The sequence below is a fragment of the Microcebus murinus genome, chromosome 21, assembly GCF_040939455.1.
Source record: "Microcebus murinus isolate Inina chromosome 21, M.murinus_Inina_mat1.0, whole genome shotgun sequence".
Classification (NCBI taxonomy): Eukaryota; Metazoa; Chordata; class Mammalia; order Primates; family Cheirogaleidae; genus Microcebus; species Microcebus murinus.
Window position 1 is genome coordinate 7,480,891 of NC_134124.1, and position 21,911 is coordinate 7,502,801.

General features: G+C 57.7%; 3 protein-coding genes across 6 annotated transcripts in view; all 3 read right to left on the reverse strand.

The window, feature by feature from the left end:
* SLC23A1 (solute carrier family 23 member 1) overlaps positions 1-10,584 on the reverse strand; it is a 13,888-nt gene extending 3,304 nt beyond the window's left edge. The window contains exons 1-15 of one of the 3 annotated variants that reach the window (XM_012749020.3): positions 10,466-10,584; positions 9,756-9,869; positions 9,142-9,299; positions 8,344-8,432; positions 8,116-8,183; positions 7,782-7,963; positions 7,533-7,653; positions 7,086-7,242; positions 6,643-6,790; positions 5,990-6,095; positions 5,641-5,770; positions 5,388-5,531; positions 4,453-4,548; positions 1,025-1,291; positions 551-769 (exon numbers count right to left, since the gene is read on the reverse strand). In XM_012749020.3, coding sequence (XP_012604474.2) covers positions 1,044-1,291; positions 4,453-4,548; positions 5,388-5,531; positions 5,641-5,770; positions 5,990-6,095; positions 6,643-6,790; positions 7,086-7,242; positions 7,533-7,653; positions 7,782-7,963; positions 8,116-8,183; positions 8,344-8,432; positions 9,142-9,299; positions 9,756-9,869; positions 10,466-10,501 — 1,797 coding nt within the window. In that variant the 5' untranslated portion in view covers positions 10,502-10,584 and the 3' untranslated portion in view covers positions 551-769; positions 1,025-1,043. Of the gene's footprint in view, positions 1-550; positions 770-1,024; positions 1,292-4,452; positions 4,549-5,387; positions 5,532-5,640; positions 5,771-5,989; positions 6,096-6,642; positions 6,791-7,085; positions 7,243-7,532; positions 7,654-7,781; positions 7,964-8,115; positions 8,184-8,343; positions 8,433-9,141; positions 9,300-9,755; positions 9,870-10,465 lie in introns of those variants that run through there. The other 2 variants (XM_012749019.3, XM_012749024.3) reach the window with 2 other exon arrangements.
* Positions 10,585-14,040: 3,456 nt separating this feature from the next.
* MZB1 (marginal zone B and B1 cell specific protein) lies at positions 14,041-16,029 on the reverse strand. Of its 2 annotated transcripts, none has more exons than XM_012749034.3 (4): positions 15,768-16,027; positions 14,861-14,985; positions 14,451-14,561; positions 14,041-14,356 (listed from the first exon to the last, which is right to left on the reverse strand). In XM_012749034.3, exons 1-4 carry the CDS (start codon positions 15,942-15,944, stop codon positions 14,200-14,202), a joined length of 570 nt encoding a protein of 189 aa, XP_012604488.2. In that variant the 5' UTR covers positions 15,945-16,027; the 3' UTR covers positions 14,041-14,199. The 2 variants fall into 2 exon arrangements, with proteins under 2 accessions (XP_012604488.2, XP_075852212.1); XM_075996097.1 differs by having other exon boundaries at positions 14,158-14,356; positions 14,456-14,561; positions 15,768-16,029.
* A 1,449-nt stretch (positions 16,030-17,478) lies between these two features.
* On the reverse strand, positions 17,479-21,088 carry PROB1 (proline rich basic protein 1). Its single transcript, XM_012749018.3, has one exon. The coding sequence runs from the start codon at positions 21,086-21,088 to the stop codon at positions 18,056-18,058; it is 3,033 nt and encodes a 1,010-aa protein (XP_012604472.2). The 3' UTR covers positions 17,479-18,055.
* Between the last annotated feature and the right edge of the window lie 823 nt (positions 21,089-21,911).

Below are 21,911 nucleotides of genomic sequence, written 5' to 3' on the forward strand. Positions count from 1 at the left end.
CCTTGTTCTCTGAGCTCAGACAGGGGCAGATGAGTTCATTTCTATGTACTGCCCAATTATAATACAGTTAATTGGCGATTATAAACTTGAATTAGGCACTGTTACCTAATCATGAGAGCAAAGACTTGAGACAGGCTTCCTGGATGTGAATCCTGTGATATGGACAAGTCACTTAACCTTTCTGTGCCTTAGTTTCCACATCTTTAAAATGACAATAATGACAATATCTGTCTCTGGGTTGTATGATTAGTTAACATACATTATGAACTTAAGAGAGTCCCTAGCACATAGAAAGTCCTATTTAAGTTGCTTTTATTTTTACTATTAAGGAATCATCTAAACTAACCTCTCTTTTTTGAAACTCTTCTTGTATGTCTGAGGGAACATGCACATTGAAACCACTTTAGTGTTTAACTAGAGAGCCGGGCATCTACAGGTAGAGATGGAAGGTTTCAGAGCATCAGCTGCACACACATAATGAAGCTTTAGGGACAAATGACCACTTCATCAGGGTCTGTGCAGGCATAGGTTTAGGGTAATTGAAGTCATCCTGTTTTATAGGGTTTTAATTTTATGACCACTATTGAAACAAGGCAGTGTGTATGAGAGGCTTTTTCCTGTTTTTGTGCTATGTCAGTATTTCTCAATCTTTTCCATGTCAAATATCAAACTGATATTTGTTTAACATATTAGAGTATAATAATGAGGCTGCACATGGATGGAGTTACTAGCTTGTGAACTCCAGTTGGCCCAGATTCTGCCCAGGTATCTGAAAGGCAGAAGGGATCGATATTTCAGCATACTTGCAACCTCTTAGTGGTCTGCATCAGTTGGGAAGTTATTTTCTTATTATAAAATGTCGAAGGAATTCCACCCAAAATCTATATATTGACTTTTTACCCAGTCCACTTTCCCCTTAAAGACCTTCAAACAGGTCACAGAAATGGAAACTGAGTAGTTTGGTTAAAGCAGAAGAGTGTTTTGATTATTCAGCCCTCCCACAAAAGCCATAGACACATCCTACCTTTCCTGGAAGTAATTTTTCAGACCTTGGTGTATGTAGACACAGTTTCTATATTTTCTGGAGTGTCTTCTGGAACTGGAAACTGATCTTTAGACCTTGAAGAAAATCCTTTGAAGACTGGGCAGATAGGAATGTATTTCAGAAAGCCAATCCTTTTTACCATGCCCATCCCAAAGGGGAAGTCATAGCTCTTGAGACTGGTAGACGTCTCACTGTTGGCATGGGCCCCAGCTTTCCACTGTATCAGACCTCGTTCCTCTGGGCTCCCTGGAAGAGAACAGTGTTGAGCGATCTGTCGCTCAAAAGATTGTGCGTTTACCAGAGTCCGCATTTACCAGAGTCTGCAACCCTCTGCCACCTCCCTTTTCCATAATGCAATTCTAATGCAGACTTCTGGAATCAAGTGTCCGTCTTAAATATTGTCTGGTCCTAAGAGTTGTTTAATCCATGGTTTCTGAGCTTCCAACTTGGCCAGAGCTCTAGGAACTCTAAAGGATACCAGTTATAATTATTAGTATTTATTTTGTAACTACAGTGTGCCAGGCTCTGTTAAGTGCTTGAATTTCATTATCTTGTTTCTTCAAAACATTCCCCTGGGACCACAAAATTTTAAGATGAAGAGTCAGAAAGGTTAATTACCAACCTATACCTGTTGAGTATAGGGCTAATGTGCACTGGGCCAATGGGACCAAATTGCTCCCAGATTGTGTTCTCAGGATAGGAGGCTATATTTTGAAACACTATAAGTTAGTACTAATATTTGGTATTATGATTCTTACATTTGGAAAATAGACTCTTGTTTTTATAATACAGACCTCACAATGAAAAGCTAGGTAAAATCTTTGATGGGTATAGGGATACACCAAAGACTTTTTACAACTAGGGGAATTCTTCCTTAGGTGGGAGAGGGGCACATGAGCTCTCTGGTTTTCACAAGAGTGCTGGGGTTGGGATTGAAACATTATAAGCCTGTCAGAAGGAATGAGATTTCCACTTGCTGGCAGCCTAGGCTGAGAACAACCCCATGAGTAGTGCAAATCAAGTGCATCCCAAAGTCTCAGAAGAGAGGACACTGAGGAAAGGCGAAGGTCCTCAGGAAAGGCTACCTGGAGAAGGTACTGTTTAAGTAGTCCTGGCTGTGTGAAAGCTGTGTAGAGCTTTGGAGAGGGAAGAGCCATAAGTGTGGCATAGGACTATGGTCCTGGTGTCTGATCACCCTCCTGCCCTCTCACAGGCTGGTCAGCCTACCTTCTACATGCCTACGCGCAGTGCCTTCTCTGCTGCTCCAAATCCCCTCCTTTCTTCTAGGCTCCATCCAGTCTCCCTCATCCAGGAAGCCCTCCAGGAGACTCCAACCCACCCTCATTGACTTCATTGCTTATTTAAGCCCAATTTTACTTCCTATTTTGTGCAAGGAGCTCCTGAAAACAAACTGACTTACACATTTTTTGCACATCTCAGTGTCTTAATTCAGGGCCAAACTGGTAAGTTCCACCAGCATTTGCTAAACTAAATTGACTGCCCTCTAAGGTTGGGCTGTGCATAGGTAAAGACAAAGCAAATACAAAGTTTTCCAGCAAGTTAAAGGCTGGAAAAGGCTTTTGTTCCATGGTTAAGGACTGGGTTCTGGCCGGGCGCAGTGGCTCATGCCTATAATTCTAGCACTCTGGGAGGCCAAGGCAGGCAAATAGCTCGAGGTGAGAAGTTCAAAACCAGCCTGAGCAAGAGTGAGACCCCATCTCTACTATAAATAGAAAGAAATTAATTGGCCAACTAATATATATATAGAAAAAATTAGCCGGGCATGGTGGCGCATGCCTGTAGTCCCAGCTACTCAGGAGGCTGAGGCAGTAGGATTGCTTGAGCCCAGGAGTTTGAGGTTGCTGTGAGCTAGGCTGACGCCATGGCACTCACTCTAGCCTGGGCAACAAAGTGAGACTGTCTCAAAAAAAAAAGGACTGGGTTCTGAGCCAGCCAGACCTGGGTTTGAATCCAGGTTGTGTGACCCTAGCCAAGTGATAACCACTCTCCGCTTTGTGTTCCTCATCCGTGCATATTGAAGGAGTGTTGAAGAGTACATGGCATAACACAATTAATGATCCCTGATGGGGATGGTTGCTGATGTTCACTTGGGTTGAAAGATGAGGGTGTGAGGGACTCAGGCAGTTCTGAGGCTGTTAACTACATCTGGGTAGCTTAGCTAACCAAATCACAATCCTCTCGATGTTCAGATGCCCACTCAGATGCTCTCCCTCTCCCGACGTTCCCTAGGCCTTAAGGCTGACACCACTGTCCCAGGACCACAGGACAGGCTGCTCCAGCCCCCACCCTAGCTCCTCTAAATGGGGAGGGGTGAGTACTATGGTCAGATACCCATCTATTCAAGGGACAGCTGCTATGAAGAGCTCCCTCATCTGTTTTCTGTCTAAAATCCTGGGAAACTCTGGCTCTTTCCTGCTCCCTCAAACCCACCAGCTGTGCACAGACAGCCTCTGACTCCTGTGCTCTATGAATACGAACACTTGGATCATCAGAGAGAGGCTGGCAGGACGTGTGGCTATGTTCAGGGTGGTCAGTGGATATGGAGGGCCATCATCTTGCTACTCCAATCCTTCACGTGCCTGTACTGATGCAGTCATTAACCCCTGTCTCCATAGAACCTTTCGCAGTTCTCCAGCCCAGGTCCCCTGACAGCAGAGTGTAGTGCAGTGACTGGGACATAGGCCATTGGCTGCATCAGGTGGAGATTATTAAAAATCCCAGATTTGCAGTGTTTTAATTTTGTGACTCTGACTTTATGGTCATAGTTTTTGAGGATGAAGGGAGACACTTAGCTCTACTTTACCTATAGTAGGTATTCAGTAAATGTTAACTATGTTTATTATTAGAGCACCTGGTGACATTTATTTTTTAATATATTTACTGGGCACCCTGTATGTTTTTATGTATGTATTGGGCTAGTAGGATTCTCAGGGTCCCCACAAAGTACCCTCTATAATCCTTGCAAAAAGCACTGTACCAAAGGGAAATGTTAGGGGCTCTGCTAGCAGCCATCAGTGGCAGGCTGCTGGCATTTGGAGTGGATTTTGCCAACAAACTGATGCTGCATTTCCATCTGTCCTACTCTAAGAAAGCAGATACACTTTGGCCCAGTGGCTGTCAAGAAAGGGAGAGGAAAGGACTCACAGAACCCAGAAATGACTCTCCTACCCCCACCGTCTTCTAGACCTCGAGACCTATAAGACATGTCTGTGCCTTGATTTCTCCTTCCAGCCGGCAGGCACTCCACCAGCCCATCTGTTCCTGACGCTCCCTGTAGGGCCTGCATGGCATTGGACCTGGTCACAGCTCTGGCTCAGGGACCATTTGTTGGAGTGCATATGAGTCCAGCCTAGTTCTGCATTCCCCCCCACAGGTCCCAACCGTACCTGGCACTGTGTTGTCGAGTATAAAAGCAAGGCACCCGCCCACAAACATCTCCGTGGTCAGCAGCACGGTCAGAATCTGATCCACTTCAGGAACGCCTGTGGAAGAGGCCAAGGGCCAATGGGTGTCATCTGGATTGCAGATCTCAGGGACTTCCCACTTGTGCAGCCTACTGACGTCCTTGAGCAGTCATGACAAGGACAGGTACAAACCTCTGACTTTTAAACCTGTCCGTACCTGTTTTTCCTATATATATGGGTTCAAATCCCAGTTCTGCTATTAATAGTTGCTAGTTGTTGAATTGGGGAAAATCACTTAATCTCTCGGATGGAGCCTCATGTTCCTCACTTATAAAATGGAGATGATAATATCTGTCTCATGGAGCTGCTCCAAAAGTTTTGTTTATTTGTTTGAGACAAAGCCCTGTTGCCCGGGCTAGAGTGCCATGGCATCAGCCTAGCTCACAGCACCTTCAAACTCCTGGGCTCAAGCAATCCTCCTGCCTCAGCCTCCCGAAAAGCTTGGACTACGGGCATGCGCCACCATGCCCTGCTAATTTTTTCTATATATATATTAGTTGTCCAGCTAATTTCTTTCTATTTTTTTAAGTAGAGATGGGGTCTCACTCTTGCTCAGGCTGGTCTCGAACTCCTGAGCTCAAGCGATCCTCTGGCCTCAGCCTCCCAGAGTGCTAGGATTATAGGCATGAGCCACCGGGTGCCCAGCCTGCTTAGGAAATTAAATGAGCACAGGTGAAGCTCAATATCTGTCCACAGAAAGTGTCTTAGTAAAAGACAAATGCTAATTAGCCTCTCAGCTCTTGATTAACATCTGGAGTTGAGTAGGATTTGTGGCGTGGAGTGTTGAGGGAAGGGGTGTGCTCGAAGTTTTGGGCCCACCCCAACCTTGCAGACAGTAGACAGACAGCGGGAAGCACCTGTGTTGATGGCGCCAGGGTTGGACTCCAGGTAATTGGGCAGCGTAAGGCCGAAGAACATGGAAAATCCGAGCACGAAGAGGTTACGGGAGGAGTTCATGTCCACGAACTGCAGGTTGGACAGCCCCACAGCAGTAATCATGCCTAAGGGCACAGGAGAACCGCTGGAGACGCCATGCAGCTGGTGGGTCCCACTACTTGGCCACCAGCGCTACGCCCGGGCCCCACGCCCAGGCCCATGCCAGGCACTCACCGAAGAGGGTGCAGAACATGCCACCCAGGACGGGGTCAGGGAGCGAAGCGAAGAGGGCCGTGAACTTGCCGATGGTGCCCAGGATGAGCATGATGCCCGCACCGTACTGCACCACGCGCCGGCTGCCCACCTGCCAGGGACCCAGAGGCGGAGCTAGACCTGGGGGCGGGGCTGGGGCGGGGTTAGTTCCAGGGGCGGGGCCTGTTATAAAAGCTAGGCATAAACTGGCTGGTTCTTGACGCAGGGGGAAGGCCTATCAAAGACGACGTGGGACCAAAGTGAGGGCAAGTCTGGGGCGGGCACACGGAATGAGGGCGGGACTTTGTGCTCCTCTGGCCTGTCGCGACACCTTGGTAATCCCCAGGACGCCAATGTTAGGACTGGACGAGGTGGATCCATTGCCTGTGCCCAGTAACCCCGCGATAATGCAGCAGACGCCTTCGGTGAAGATGCCCCTGTAAGGAAAGGGCGAGTGGGGGGCTTGGTCCAGTCTCTGCACCAGCCTGAGTCCTCACATCACCCTGGCGGGCTGCCTGCCCTCTCGGCCTGTGCGCGCTGCAGCTATCAGTCTTTAGTACCCACACTCAGGCTAAGGTAGATCTGGAAGCCAGGAGCCCAGGTTTGAGCACTAATCCCAGTGCCCTGGCACTTACTCTTCTGGGCAATTCTGGACTTCAATTTCCTCATCTGTAAAATGGGGATAAATAATGGTACCTGTCTCACTGAGTGGTTAGCAGATTGCAAAGAGAATGCACAGTGAGAGCTGGGCGCATGGAAAGTTGTCGCTGACTGGTTCCTCTAGACTGCATTATCCCCTCAAGTACTCCCAAAAATCACAGAGAGTGATGAGAGCACCCCCATTGCACAAGCAAGGAAACTGAGGTCTGTGGAGTGTTAGTGACGTGCCCAAGTCTACATCTCCAGGACTCAACCTCGTTCCTACATTTGCTTCCTGAGTGGCCCCTGAAAGGAGCAGATATTGAGGAAGGCAGGTGGGCGTACCTGTTGATAGCATGTACTGGAGGGGGTGGCGCACCGGCCAGGCGGGCACACGCGTAGTAATCTCCGATGGACTCGATGATGCCCGCCAGTGTGGCACTGAACATTCCCAGGACAGCAGCAGCAGTCACGGTGGGCAGGCCCCACTGACCTGGGTCCGGGGGAGACTGTGGTGGGCGGGAATGGACTGGGCAGTGCTTGAGGGCGAGAGGGGAAAGCTGGGCATCTGGAGCTGGGAAGGGAGCCGTACAGTTGCGGGAGCTTATTTGGGCCACTCAGGGTCATGGAGCTGGAGTGAAGTTTTGCCTGAGTAAATCGTCACTCTGCTTGGCACACTATAAATGTGCAGCTAATGCTAGTTGACATCAGCTGGACTGGGGTCACCAGGAACCTGTCTCACAGGTAATGTCAGTCGGAGCCCAAGGGACCCAAGTGGTGTTGCTCACAGGGGTAAGGGATGCGGATCCAGGGTGAAGTAGCCATGATGTCCCCACGGGCATCAGTTCGGGCCTGGAAGCCATAGGCCTTCGGGTCTGTGGGCAGCACGTCCGTCAGGGTCAGGATGTAGCAGAGCAGCCACACGGTCATGATGGCCAGCACAATCTGAAGCAGGGTGGGCGAGGGGTACACTGAAGGCACTGGAGGTCTCAGTCCAGGCTAACCTGTTCCAACTTCAGCCCTAGCCACAATCTCAGCCGCAGCCTTTCCCCCAACAGTGACTCAGAGCCCAGTCCCAGCACCTGCTCCAGCCTTTGGCTGGGACCTCATCTCTGCTCTGGCTCTAGCTCCAATGCTATTCCTGCCCTTGTCCTTACTTTGGCCCTGGGCACAGGCCCAACCTCTAGCCTAGTCCCAGCCTTAGTCCCAGCCCCAGCCGCCTGCCAGCTCCTCACAGGAAACATCTTGAAGATCTGGATGCGGAAGAGAGTGAAGCCCTTGCCCCAGCGGTAGACAGGCAGCAGGAAGGTGAGGTTGCGCAGGTACTGGGAGAAGAGGACGATCAGGAGAATGGTGCTAGGGGCAGAGGCACAAAGAGGAGGTGGACGGTAGGCCAGGCTGGGGCCAGGAGCCAGGACTAAGGGGGCAGGACATGAAGGGGGGGGACTGGGGCTGGGCAGGGATCAGGCCTGGTGCCTGCTCACCAAGCTGAGATGCCCCAGTGGGAGCCAGCTCGGTCGCCAGCAGCTTGGAAGACAGAGAGGCCAATAAGGGAGACAGTGGGGGTGACCGTGAGAGGCCCAATGTAGCTGAGCAGGGCCCCAGGCAGCCCCATCAGTCCGATCACCACTTCCACCGTGCTGGACACCATGATTGCACCCTGAACCTGGAAGGGCAAGTATCAGCTGTAAGTCACTATGACCTGACTGTTAGCAGGACAAAAGCTCCTCGGTCCCCTCCTTGAATCCCCCAACTCAGCAGTGATCCTCCCATCCAACCCCCTCTGTAGGACCCGTCTACCTTCCCATGCAAACCCACCTCCCGTATCCGTGGATGCCAGATATGAGAGGTGTTCAGGGGCAGACTCCAGTTCCCATAGATCTCCTCTGGGGACAGTCAGGAACACACACACAGGGAACAGAGACGGAGAAGGAAAGAAGATGCTCCCATGACTGACCCTGGTGTCTGGACCAGGGACAGTTGCCCAGACCTCCAGGCCCCTGGGCCTCCCCTTTTCTCCAGGGCAGACCCCAGAAACGTGCCCACCTTCCGGGGGACATTTCCATCTGTCCAGGGCCAGGATGGCTTTGGCTGGAACCAGAAATGCAAAGGCACTGGCCTGGAACAGCGGGAGCCTGGCAGAGAGGCACAGAGCAGCAGGGATGAGTTGGGGTGGGATGGGAGGAATGGGGAGTAGGGTTATAGGCACAGGAAGATGGGGGAAGAGGGGCACAGAGAGGGACAAGGGTAAGGGCAGAGGGAAGTTGTTGAAGGCCCAGGCAGGAATGTCTCCAACATTTTAGGAGCCCAAGAAAGAAAACAAATGGAGCCCCCAGCTCAAAACAGTCCCCCCTTCCCTTGGCAAGGCCAGCTCCCGCACTGTGAGGACGGCCCACATGCATGGCCAGGCGGCTCAGCTCTTGCGTCTGAGCTCCACTCACAACCTCCCCTCACTCCCGCCCCACTCGGTGCTTTCCCACCCGGGCCCAGGGCTGTGCACGTGGGGGCGGGGCCCCTGGGAGGGTGGGCCACTGAAGAGGCCCACACAGGCGGGAGGAGCCAGCTCGGGGCCAGCCGTTGGGGCAGGGAAGGAGGTGGTCCTGAGTATTCAGAGTGGGGCTTAGGCATCCCCTTAAACCGTCAGACTCCTTGTCCTTGAGGCGCACCAGGGCACGGCTCGCGTCAGCCAAGGTGCCAGGGCAGGAGCCGCACTGCCTAGCTCTAAGGCTGGCCTGGGGGCAGGGGCAGCAGGCGGGAGCAGACAGCCGCTTTTTGGGGCATCGGAGTCCTCTGAGCGACACCTGCTCCGGCCATGTGCATCACAGTGGGGGCAGGGGTGCTCACCGGATGCCCAGCGTGGTCTGGATGAGCGTGGTGATGCCCACGCACGTGAAGATGGTGCCGATGAGCTGACTGACCATGTGCTGGTCGCGGCCCACGCACAGCGCCTCGGCCAGGAGGAAGGGCACGGCGATGGTGCCGCTGAAGCACGTCAGGTAGTGCTGGGGGTGGAGCGTGCGGGGCCTGAGGCGGGCCAGCAGAGCTCACGGGAAACCGCGGCACCCTGGAGTCCTCATGCCAGCCTCAGTGGGCCTGAACCCACGCCACCCTTGGCAATGTGCCCACCCAGGACTGACTCCCCACAAAGGACTCCCAGAGAGCTACCGCTCACCAGTCTGGAGTCAGGAATCTCCTCCCAAGTTATTCCTGTGGCTTCTGTGTGGTGGGCCCTTCTCCCTGTCACCAACACCCTACCTGGCAGGTGTCACACACTCCCAGGGGGTTAATCCTCTCTTAGGCCCCATCGAGCCTCTTCCCCACCCCTGCTTCATGACAGTCACTGTGCTGACCTTCGGTTTCCCTTCCTGTTACCCAAGATAACCTCATCGGCCAGGGAGGGGCCGGGATCCCTGGGGAGTGTGCGGAGGGAGGGCAGGGAGAGCCTGGGGGGAGCCCACCTGGAAGCCCAGCAGGATGCACAGGTACCAAGGTGGCACGTCCTCAATCTTGTACAGCATGTCAAACTTGGGCTCCATGGGCAGGGACGGTGGGGGGTCCCTGGTGTACTCATGCTGCAGGCAGCAGAGAAAAGTAGCTCAGGGTGGAGTGATAGGAACAGGCAAAATCCATTCTGGCCCAGAATCAATCAGGTAGCCCGAGTGGCCTGTCAGCAACTCAGAGTCGGGTCCCCACCCTCCCCCACAGCCCATCCACCCAGTTGTCACTTGGCTTGGACACACCTGCCTCCCACCTCACACTGTTGCCTGGAGGTATGAGCCCATTGTGTTGGCTTCTAGAGCCCTCAGGACCTGGGCATTAGCCAGGGGAATGGACCTGTAAGTCGGAATACCTAAGAGCACTAGGAGAGGGGACGAGAGGGCTCGAGACTGCAGACAAGCCCGATCCAGTCCCACTGCTGCCCCTGGAGATCCCTGGGGTGTCCCTGGCAGAGAGTTTGGGTCCTACTGGCTCCCAAGCTGGAATTAGCCTGTCCCAAAGCTGAAGGCTCCTTCCCCCCACCACCCCCCATCCCCCAGCTGCCACACTCAGCTGGGGACATCGCTGTCTTATCGAGTTCATCAGAACATTTGTCTCTGGCCTCCCCGAGGCACAGGCCCTCCAGCCCCCACCGGCCCTGCCCCCCCAGGTCCCACCCATCCCCCCGCACCTGAGTCCGGCCCTCGGCGTCCGCCTGGGCCCTCATCTTTGGGGCACAGGTTTGAGCAGTTCCTGAGGAGAAGAGGGGATGAGTTTACAAAAGCCGGGGAGGACTTTACTCCACATATCAGACACTGCTCGGGGTAAATCTGTAACCAGGGCTCCTGCCCCGGGTTGCGAAAGGGGGGCCCGGGCAGAGGTAACGTATTAACTTTGGCCACAGTGGTAAAGGCCACCGGGCCTCTGCCGCTTCTGCCTCCCGAGCGCGCCCTTCCCTGCCTGCACCCGAGCCTGGGCACGGGACCTGTCCTTGTTTTCCAAGAGAGGACCAGAGTCGAGGGCGTGAGGAGGGGACAGACAGCCTTGGAAGTTTGCCAAGCCCTGGGCGAGGTGGGAAGAAAGGGAGTGGAAATGGCACTTATTATGTAATGCCCTGGACGAGGCCCTTCTGCATTTATTAATAACAAGTTAATCATTATCATCATCATCATAACCATTCTTGTTGCCGAGCAATATGTAATATACACATTGCCATAAGTAACCGCGGGCGCTGGGTGGCATTAGCCCCTTTGACAGCTGAGGAAACAGATGTAGTCGATGTGATTTGAGCAAAGCCACCCAGGGAGCAAGGTTTTAGAAAAGCAATCCTCAAATTCAGGTTGGTCGGAACTGCCCTGGGTCCCTGCAGCAGGCAACAGATGGGCCCTGCTGACAGCTGCCTAAGTTGGCCTGGCCTGGCCAGTGTCCTGTGTCCCCTCCCAGCCTACATAATTTGTGGGACCAGCTACATAATTTGTGGGACCGAGCATAAAATGAGAATGTGGGGCCCTTGTTCTGAAAGTATTCAGAATTTCAAGGTAGCGACAGTAGAGACTTAGACTGAGCATGGGGCCTTTCTAAGCACCGGGTCCTGTGTGACTTCTTGTCGCACAGCCCAGGAAGTCAGTCCTGTGCCCAGCCTGTTTCCCCTCCTGGCAGCCCAGGCTGGCCCTAGTGCCTGAGGGATGGCGGAGGGGAGATGTGGAGGGGTGCAGAGGAACTCAGGCTCCTCAGATGGTGGAGGCTGGGCCTGAGGTCCCCACTCCGCTCGCCTCTGGGCTGCCCCAGCCCCAGTACCCTAGGGGTCCACCTACTTCTGAACTGCCATGTCCACGGCCAGGCTGGAGGGCCCACAGGCAGCACCGTTCTCCAGCGTGGCAGCAGCTTCATGCCACAGCCCTGAATCCGTCCACTGTCCAGCCTCCAGCCTGTTCTTTCCACCTGTCCTCTCCTCTCTTTCTTGGCTCCTGTGACCAGGTCCCCAAAGTCGTCTGACCAGTTTGAAGCCTCTGCCACTCCTCACGCTTTCCTCCCCACCCTCTCCGCCCAGTACTCCCCAGGGGGGCTGCTACCCAGAGCCCCACCCCCTGCAGACACATCTCCAAGGACACTCAATTCAACCCAAACCACATGACGCACGTAGCGACAAAGTGGAGAATTGTACACGGTGCTAGATACACACGAGCACAATGGACCCACACACACACACCCAGACTCCGATGCAGTCTCGCTAAATCGCTCCGCGGAAACACGTGTCACACAGGGGCCCAGCTCCACACCCGGTACTGCCGACTGCTCGACTGCTCAGCCGGTTCCTTGGCCTGGCTGTCCCCATGGTGCCTAGGGGTTCTCTCCTGAAAGGGGGCCAGGGAAGGAGGGCCTGAGGCAGGTGCTGCAGTAGGTGACAGATGGAGGGGCTCCGGTTCCAGTGCAGCTCCCCGGAAAGCCTGGTCAGGGCCTGCCTGGGGCACTTCCATTCCTCCCGCAGCCGGCCTTCGCCCACCCCCAAAATCGGAACCCCGTCCCAGCCCTGCCACTGCTCAGCCGGGGACGGCTGGAGCCTCTTCTGTTGCCTAAGCTTCAGTTTCCGTGTCTGTCTGTCAAATGAAGATTAGAGTGTCCGCTCTGTCTCCCTCCCAGGGCTTCAGCCGATCAGAGACACTCACAAAAGAAACTGAAAGTCATGGTGCCACTGATCTCAGGTTCCCAGACCCAAGTGGGGCCCAGGGTCCCACTTTTCCTAAGGAAAGGGCCTCCAGCCAGAAGAATTCTGGGGAGAGCAGGACTGCGAGCCAAGATGCTGGATCTGGCTGGTTAGGAACCTGCCCTGCTCCGTGCCAGGCAGGCACCCGGGGCCCACCCGCAGCAGCTGGAGACAAAGGCAGAGTGTGGAAGGTGAGCGGCCATGGGCGTGAGAGGTGGGTTCTGGGAGGGGCACAGATTGAATGGAGCGGTCAGAGCAGATGTGCTGAAAGGTGGCCTGCCTGCAGCGTTTGCCTCAGTTTTCTTTTCTCTCATGGTGGCTTTGAGCACCTGGGGTGTCACCATGCATATAAGTGGTTCCATATGCCTTTGATAGCTTGCTCACATTTCCAACCATGACAGCTCTCTCCTGTCCCTAGGAAATTGTAGGGATGTGTTTTAGGCCCTCCTAGGAGGGATGTGATGTACTGAAATTGTATATTTGGTCTTCAACTGGACCCTGTTTCCTGGCATACAGTTCCTGAAATCTTAAGAATCTCCAAAATGGCTCACACTTGTAATCCTAACACTCTAGGAGGCCAAGGCGGGAGGATTGCTTGAGGTTAGAAGTTCAAGACCAGCCTGAGCAAAGGTGAGACCCCATCTCTATAAAAAATAGAAAAATTAGCCAGGCATGGTGGTGCACACCTATAGTACCAGTTACTTGGAAAGCTGAGGCAGGAGGATTGCTTGAGCCCAGAAATTTGAGGTTGCAGAGAGCTATGATGATGTCACTGCCCTCTAGCTGGAGCAACAGAGCAAGACTCTATCTCAAAAAAAAAAAAAAAAAAAATGATGTTTTTTCCTTTGCTAATGATGCCTGGCAGCCCCTAGGTAGCTTCAGGGCAGTGGTTGGTCGCTGGAAAGACCCGGGCAGGATTAGAGGGTTGGGACTTTTAGCCCAACCCCAACCTCTGGGAAGGGGAGAGGAGTTTGAGGGTTTAGTTGATCACCAATAGCCAATGGCTTAATCAATCATGCCTACGTAATGAAGCCTCCATAAAACCCCAAAAGGACAAGGTTCAGAGGGCTTGCAGAGAGCAGAGCATGCGGAGGTTCCTGGAGGGTGGCATGCCCAGGGGGGCGAGGAAGCTCTGCGCCCCTTCCTCCACACCTCACCCTGTGCACCTCTGCATCCGTGTGCTTGGTAATGCCCTTTACAACACACTGGCGAATGTAAGTGTTTCCCTGAGTTCTGTGAGCGGCTCCAGCAAACTGATGGAGCCCGAGACGGGGAGAGGGGCCGCGGGAAACCCAGCGTCAGGAGTTCTGGAGGCCCCGACTGAGACTGGCATCTGAATGAGGGTAGTCTCGGGGAACTGAGCTCAGCCTGTGGGAGCTGGCACCATCTCCGAGTGGATGGGGTCACAATGGAACTGGAGGACACGTAGCCAGTGTCCACTGCAGAACTGATTGCTTTCTTGGTTCCTGGAGAAAAAGCTCCACACGTTTGCTCACAGAAGTCTCCTGTGCTGACTGCTGCTGCGAGTGAGGGAACAGGAAAGCACCTTTTGCAGAGAGGAGTCGGGGTCACTGGGTTTTATTTGAGTCCAGAGGGGACGAACTTGGCTCCCGCCCAGGCCCAGAGCCAGAGGGAGGGTGGCAGCCCACGTGACACCTCCCTGCCTGCTGGCAGCCTGCAGACAGGAATGGGGATGATCCAGAGGAAGACAGAGTCCAGGCCTAGAGGTCTTCCCGCGTGGCTGGCACTTCCTTCGAGCAGGCCCCCCGTGGACCCCTACACAGCAATGCCTCCAGCTCCTCCCGGCCTTGTCGGTGGGCTGCATAGATACCGTCTTCCCCAAATTCCCCCAAGTAGTGCAGACATGTCGTGGAGAGCCTAGGGGAGCCCAGCAGGAGCCTCAGACCCTGCCTGGCACACAGAGGGGCAAACCGGGGCTCCATCCCAACCCCCACTCCGCGCCCACCATCACCTGACCGGCCACGGGCCCCCTGTGACCATCACGCTGATGCTCGGCTCTGGTCCCTTGCTAAGCCCTGGGCCCACGAGCTGTTTCACCTTGTTCACTTCTCGGACCCCGTAGCTGGCAGCGGTGAGAAGAGGGGTTTGGCATTGGTGGGAGCCCAGCACAGAGACCTGTCTCTACTCCACGCTGGGCATTTGCTGAGTTCAGAGACGGAAATCCCCTGGCCCAAGGTCACACACCGACCTTGTTCACTGGCCCTCTGCTCTCCCACTTGCTCCCAGCTCGAGCCCAGACTTCGTCCCAGCCAGCCCCTCCCTTGGCCTAGAGCCCCGGTGGAGTATGTGCTGAGTGGGACAGTGGCATCTCCACCCGCCAGCCCTGCCCAGGGAGGAGGGAGGTGAAGGTTGGCAACTCACTCCTGCCACTTCTGGGAGCAGCTCAAGTCCAGGACGTCTGTGTATACCGACTCGCGCAGCTCCCGCCGCCCCTCAGAGTCTGGAGCATGAAGCTGGGCCTCTGCCTTTGCCAGGTATTGCCCCATCTGGAACAAGGAGGGGCTGGGGCCAGCGTCTCAGGACCGCTGCTCACAGGGGACAGACGGGAGGGAGGCTCTGGGGGAATGAGGCGGCAGGGGAGCCGGCCGAGCAGGAAGCACCTGCGAGGGAGGCAGGCGGCACAGCCCGCCCCGAAACCCAAGAGCTAGAACGAGGCAGGAGCCACTTCCCGGGGCTGGGGGTGGGGCAGAGTGCTGAGGTGGAGGTGGGCCTGAGCGCTGGGGCTCCTACTCCAGGGCACAGCTGCCAAGTAGCACGTGCTATTTTACAATTTTACAAGAAGAATGAAAGAGAAAAAAAAAGATCCTAATCGTCAATGGCATGAGCACTCACAGCCCTGCACAAGTAGAAATACTGGCACAGACACGCTCAGCAGGTGCACGTGTGCACTCACACGCATGCTCAAACACGCAGGCACTCAACACGTGTGCACGTGTGCAGCATGTACACGTATGCAAGGGCACCCAAGTCAGATCTGGGGAGGGAGGCCAGACCTGAGGATGGGCCTGGACAGGGAGCAGTCTCAAAGGACAGGCAGGTGATTCCCTGGGGTGTCAAGGTGCTGCGGGTCTGTGCCGGACTGTCTGCTGTGACAGGCAGGCAGACGGAGGTTCAGGTGAGGTGGGGATGGCAGTGTCATGGAAAGCTGAGTCTGGGGCTTGATGCCAGTGCTGGAGGTCAAAGGCCAGAGGCGGAGTGTGAGGTAGGTGGGGGGTCTGGCTTGAGACGAGGTCTAGGCAGAGTAGGGGAAAGGCAGGGAAGGACTCACCTGGTAAGCCACAGCCCTGCAGGCGTCACAGCGCAGGTGAGCAGGCATGTGAGCTGAGTACTTCTCCTCATCGTCCAGCTCTGGGGCAGTGGCAGTGAGCAGGTCCCTGTCCCCGAGACTGCCTGGGATGGTCCAGGCTCCCAGAAGCAGCAGCAGCAGTGACAGTGACAGCTGCATGGCCTCCAGAGCCAGCTCAGCGAGTGTGGGCTATGGCTGGGGTGCAGGTGTGCGTGTGTGCAGTGGGGACCGCCACAGAACGCGCGGCCTAGACCAATGGGGAACTCACACCTCACCCCTCCCATTCTCTCCCCTCCCCCAGGCCTGGAGATGCCACGTGTGCACTTCCTCTTGCAGGACCCAGCTCCAGCCCACTCAGCTCCATTTCACAGAGGGGGGACAATGAGGTGAGGAGAGGGGCCAGGGCTGGGCAAGGACACATGGGGGCTGATGCCTCCTACGTCCTGTGGCCTGCCAAGTGGCGGGCACTGTGCCGAGCACCTTGTGGGAGGAAGTGGTGACTGTCATCTTTATTCTGCCCCTGAAAACACAAAGGCTCAGAGGGAAGTGACAAACCCAAGGCCACACAGCTACAGGGGCCATGCTGAGATTGGAACCCAAGCCTGATTGGCCCTGAAGCCCCCTGGCCACTCCACTACCTGGAGGAATAAGGCCACAGGTGTGCTTGCTGGCCTCGGGCTCCCTCTTGGTAGGCAACTCACTGAGGTGGGGACCCCACAGAATGTGAAAGACACATGTGGTCTGCCTCCCTGGCCCTGAGGTCCCCGATACCCAGGCCTACCGAGGCCTGGAAGGGCAGGAAATCAGGCACTTACACCAGTTATTTCACCCACCATGGCTCCACGGGCCAGCGATTTATTTATTGCACACCAGGGTGAGGTGAGGCACCTGGGGTGACCCTAGGAACCTCCATGCCATCGGAACCAGCGTCTTCAGCTAAGAAATGTCCAGGTTATTCTGTCTCATTGTTCTAGGCAGCCTGCAGTCCAGGGCAGGGTGGCAGGGACTCTGAGGAACCTGGCCTGCATAGTCCTGGACAAGGACAGTGCTGATCTCCATCCTGGACACTGCTTCTAATGGGAACTGTCCTCCCCCACACTCGGCACGCCACACACCAGTCCAGCAAGGCCCAGCCATTTCAGGCTCAGAACGACACACAGACCCCACGCAGACCACCTCCCACCTCCTGCAGACCCCTCATCTCCCTCAGCCTTCCTCAGGGGCTCCTGGAATCTCAGGGCAACTGAAGCACAGACTCTGGGTCCTGTCCCTTCCTGTGCTGTGACCAAGGGGAGTGGGACCAGCTGGGAGCTTCAGGTCCCTCTGACCCACCACACACAGGGGGACCCCTTCTACTGCCAGCCTAGCCCATCATCCACCCACCCAAGGAGGCAAGGCTACCCTCGGACAACAGCCCAGCCACCCTCCCTCTTGTGTGTCCTTCCCGAGGACTCATTTCACCTGCCACCTACCTGGGTGGGAGTGGCTGAAGCCTTGCCCCCACCCCAGGATGAGGCAGCTCAGCTCTGGGACTCAGCAGAAGCCACGTGGGAGACTGGGGCTCAGGGGAGCCTTGGGGAGCCAGGCTCCCAGCTGGAGACCACAGCACCTGGGCCCACCTTACCCCCAGTCTTCCCACCCCAAATGCCAGGCTGTCTCGCAGCCCCTCCCTGTGTTACTTCCTTGCCCCACCTGCACTTGCTGTCCCCTCCCCACTGCCCACCCCCTGCAGCCTCCCAGGCCAAAGGTCAGCCCCTCTTGCAAAGAGCAGACTGCATAGCCAGTCCTTCCCTTCCATCTCACCTGTGCCAGCTCCACCTCAGCTGGGCCCACCATCAGGGAGAGACAGATAGCTCACTACCTCTGGGGACAGCCCTGTCCCCTGCTGCTCCTACTCCTGCTGCCTTCTGGGAACCCCAACACCTCCTTGGATTGGCTCCTGGGGCTAAGCCCTGGGACTCCACGCTTTTCCGTATTTGCTCGCCTGCACACACACAAACACACGTAAACACACACGCCACACCCTGGGAATGCCTGGGAAAGGGATGTACAATTTTGTTGAGGGTGGAAGGAGGCAGCCACGTCCTAAGCTCCAACTCCATCAGTCCCGGCTCTCAGACACTTTCTCTGAAGGTCACTTCTGGTCTGACAACTGGCTGGGATAGGCCAAAGAAAGAGGTGACGGAAGGAAAGGAGGGCAAGAGACTGGATGCCAGAACCTCCAAGGCCATCCGAGGGCCCCAACTCCATGGAGATCAGGCCCTGGGGCCTCACAACGGGAACAAGGAGCCCTTGCCAGGCTGGGTGCTACCCGAGCTGGAGGGCGGGGCACAGAGGAGCAGCGGAGGTGTGGGGCTGGGGGTCCCGCTCACCGGCAGGTAGTACATCCCGTCCAGGGCGCCCGCCTCAGACGCCCAGGGTAGCTGGGGGCTGCCGAGAGCCGGCGGGCCCGGGGACGGTGGCAGTGAGAGGCCATGGATAGGCCCATAGGCGGGCGGGTAGAGGCCGGGCCCCAGGGCCAATGGGGTGTAGACGCGACGGGGTGGCCCGGGGGACGCTGGCGGCAGCAGGACCTCCACGTACTGCCCGCTCTCGGGGTCGAAGAGCAGCCGCAGCCGAGGCTGCCGCGGCACCTCCACAAAGTAGTAGCGGCCGCTCTCCGGGTCCACCAGGACCTTCCCCGGGTGCGCCGCCCCGGGCAGCCTGCGCTCGCCCTGGGGGGGGCCTTGCGGGGACCGGTCCGTGGGAGGCGCCGAGGCAGCGCGAGGCTGGGCAGGGGCTACCCTGCCGGCCGACGCCTGGGGCTCCCGCGGCAGGGGCGCCTGGACGGCAGCCGCGGGCTCGGGGGCCTCAGGGGGTGTCTCCAGTGTGGGTACTACCTCAGGGCTCGAGTCGGGGTGTGCCCGTGGGGAGCTGGGGCGGGCTGGTCGGGCCCCTGCTGGCTCTACGGGGGGCCGTTGGGCTGAGTTGCGAGCGCCGCCTAGAGGGCTGGTCCGACCCTCGCCATCCGGGACGAGGCGACGCGGCTCTGCGCCCGGGTCCTCTCCGCCAGGAGCGCGCACTCGGGCGGCCGGGGTTACCTCGGGCCGGCGGCCCAAGGCCAGGGCGCCAGGCAGGCGGATCTCTGTGCGCGCGAAGGGCTTTGCCGTGCTGTTCTCTGCTCTCCGCCGCACGACCCCGTTAGGCTTCGAGGCGTCCCGGGGGACTGTGTCGAGGGGTGGCTCTGGAGGCTCGTAGGGGTGCGGCACGACCGGCAGAAAGTCCTTAAGAAAAATGGAAGTGTAGTGAGCCGGCGCGGGGGGCCCCAGCGCCGGCAGCTCCCGCGTCGTGGAGGCGCGGTCCTCCTCCCCGCAGGGGTCAGCAGGAGGCGCAGGCAGCCCCGCGCCCGCCGCGAAGCTCGGCGCGTACGTGGTCTTCACCATCTTGCGCACGTCTCTGGGCCGCGGAACGGCCACACGCTGGCGTCCCGAGGCCGCTTCTCCACGGCCCAAGGCTTCTGGGCGAGCATCGGCGTCCAACGTGCCCACAAGGTGACTGCAGGGCGGCTCCGGGGCAGCCGCCTCCGGCGACGGCTCACTGCCTCGGAAGGCAAGATCCGGAATCCCCCGTGTGGATGGACTCTGCAGCTCTGCAGGTTCTGGAGTCCCGGGTGCTGACGGTGTCGATGGCGCCAACTCCTGAGCTTCGCCATTTTGAGCTTCCCGCGTAAATACCACGGAGGAGCCGCGCACCACGGGACCCCGCGTCTCTCGGGGTGACGGGCTCCGAGTCCCAACGGGACGGTCTGGAGCTTCCCATGTGAACGAGGTCGGCAGGGGCGGGCTCCTATCCGGCTCTTCCTCGTCTCCCACTGCGGGATGCGGAATCTCCCACTGGGAAGGAGCGTTGGGGGACGGGTTTTCTGCTCTAGCAACACCCTCGTCCCACCGGGAAAGGGTGGGAGGCGAAGGGCTTCTCCTGCCAACAGTTTCTTCGACGGCGGGATCCTGATTTTCCCACGCGGAGGATGCTTCTGGGAACGACGGGCTACTCCCCCTCCGAATGGTCCGATCCCACGGGGACAGGTCCTGGGGGGATGGGCAGCGAGGACCTCGCAGGGCTCCATTTGGAGTCTGCGACGGCGGGGACGGGCCTCTGGGCCTCACAGTCCTGCTTGGAACCTCCCAGGGGACTACAGACTCGAAAGGCGGACTCCGTGCCCTCGGGACGGTTCGATCCGGAGTCTCTCGCGGGAACCGAGTCTTGCGCGCCTCCTGGATCCTCTCCTCCGACTGTAGGAAGATGCTGGAACTAACAGGACCCAGCGGCTGGGTCCCAGGAGCCGGCTTGTCGCGCCGAATGGCGCGCTCTCGGAGGCTGGGCCACGGCCTTGGGGCTTTTGCTGTGGCCGAACTGTCGTGTACACGAAGTGGCCGAGACTTAGCCTTCTCCAAGACCACACGAGTGCTGCGGGCTGTTTCCCGGGTCGCGGGTTCCGACCGTCCTGTGGGCTCAAAGGCGGCGCTGCTAGGGGCTGGGGCCTCGGGGCTCAGTTTTTTGGCCAGCGCTGTCTGCACGAAGCCCGCCGCGGCCTGCAGGCGACTCAGTGACTCGTCAAGAGAGCCGGTGCGCAGGAGCAGTCGGGGGCGCGGTGCGACAGCCACGCGCTGGGGACTCTGGGGCCGGGGGCGCAGCTCGATCTGACGCTTGGGCACCGTCCGGGCCTTGGCGGGCGCCGTGCGTTCCTCCAGCGCCACCTCCACACACTCAAACTGCGTTGGGGAGGCAGGACTCGGCCCCTCGGGTCGCAGCTCCAGGTATGTGGCCCAGCGAGAGCCACCGTCGGGGGCCTGGGGCTGCAGTGGGACAGGGGCGGGAGACGATGGCTCTGGCGCTAAGGGGCTGCCCAAGGCCTGCTCCGTGAGCTGCTGCACCTCGCGATCCTCCGCGGCGGAGCGGCTGAACAGGGTCCCGACGCCGAAGATGACTTCCATCTCCCCCGACGGCAGCGTGCGCAGCTGGGGCAGGGGTGGCCGCGGGCCGGAGCCCGGGCCTCGCGGGAAACCCGAGCCGGGCCAGTGCCGCTGGCGGCTATTCTGGGCGCTGACGGACAGGCGAGGCTGCGCGCCCGCCCCCCGCCCAGGGGCCACCCAGGGCCAGTTCGCTCGGCCTTCCGCGTCCGGCCCAACGTCCGGGGGCTCCGGAGAACCCGGAGCCGTGTGGTAGGAGCTGGACGAACCGGAGGAGTCCTGGCGCCGCGCGGGGGCCGCGGGCAGCTGCCTCGGGATCCCAGGCACGGCTGGCGGGGTGAGCGCGGTCAGCATGGTGGGGCCGGACACCGCGCACTACCTCCCTCGCTTTCGCCTCCGCTGGTGGCGCCTGCTCTGTCCCCGCCCCGCCCGAGGATGCCGTGGGATCACCGCGCCTTAAAGCGGCCGCATCCACTCCTGAGCCAGCGGCGTGCCAGGCCGAGAGACCCCGGCCTTGGGCCCTGCCCCCGCAAGCCCGCAAGCCAAGCCAACAGGCAGGTGAGGAGAAAGCAGGCTCGAAGACTTCCCCGACTCTAGAAGTGGTGCTGGGGCCTCAAGAAGGTGCTGTCCCTGGCCGGGCCCACTGCCCTTAGTGGGATCTATGGCAAGGGGCGGGAGTGGACAGCTCTAGCCGTGACAAGCCGCCTAGCACCCAGGACAAGCCCTGGAACCTTTGAGGTAGCTTGTGGTACCCTCTCTAAGCCCCCTGAGGCAAGAACAGCCCTGTGCTCCCCCAGGAACCCACAAGGCCCTCATTCCAGCCCCCAGAACCTTAAGACCTGCCCTGGGACAGGTGCTGGTGGAGGAGCAGCCACCACCTGTCATTGTCTGGGGACAGTGGGCACCACTTGCCCTTAAACTTCTGGCTTCAAGGTCCTGCTGTGACTCAGGCTCCAGCTGGCCCTGGAGCAAGTGCACTGGCCCATCCTGTGCAGTCACCCTCACGCTACCCAGGAAAGGCTAGACTTGGCAAATCCTACTCTTCCTTCCCTGAAGTGGGGCCCCTGCCCCCTGGATGTGTCCCCATGATCACCTAGGGCACACTCGGTGATGGCTCCTGAAAGAATCTAGCCTGTCCATCACATCCAGCCCTGTCCGCGCAACTTGAGCAAGTGTG

Excerpts from the sequence above, each read along its gene's own strand:
- MZB1 (XM_012749034.3), bottom strand. The coding sequence starts at position 15,944 with ATGCAGCTGTCACTGTCACTGCTGCTGCTGCTTCTGGGAGCCTGGACC. Across the intron at positions 14,986-15,767 it reads GCAGGGCTGTGGCTTACCAG|ATGGGGCAATACCTGGCAAA; the intron begins GTGAGTCCTTCC and ends TCCTTGTTCCAG. Across the intron at positions 14,562-14,860 it reads TGCTCCCAGAAGTGGCAGGA|CTACGGGGTCCGAGAAGTGA; the intron begins GTGAGTTGCCAA and ends CACCGCTGCCAG.
- PROB1 (XM_012749018.3), bottom strand. The coding sequence starts at position 21,088 with ATGCTGACCGCGCTCACCCCGCCAGCCGTGCCTGGGATCCCGAGGCAG.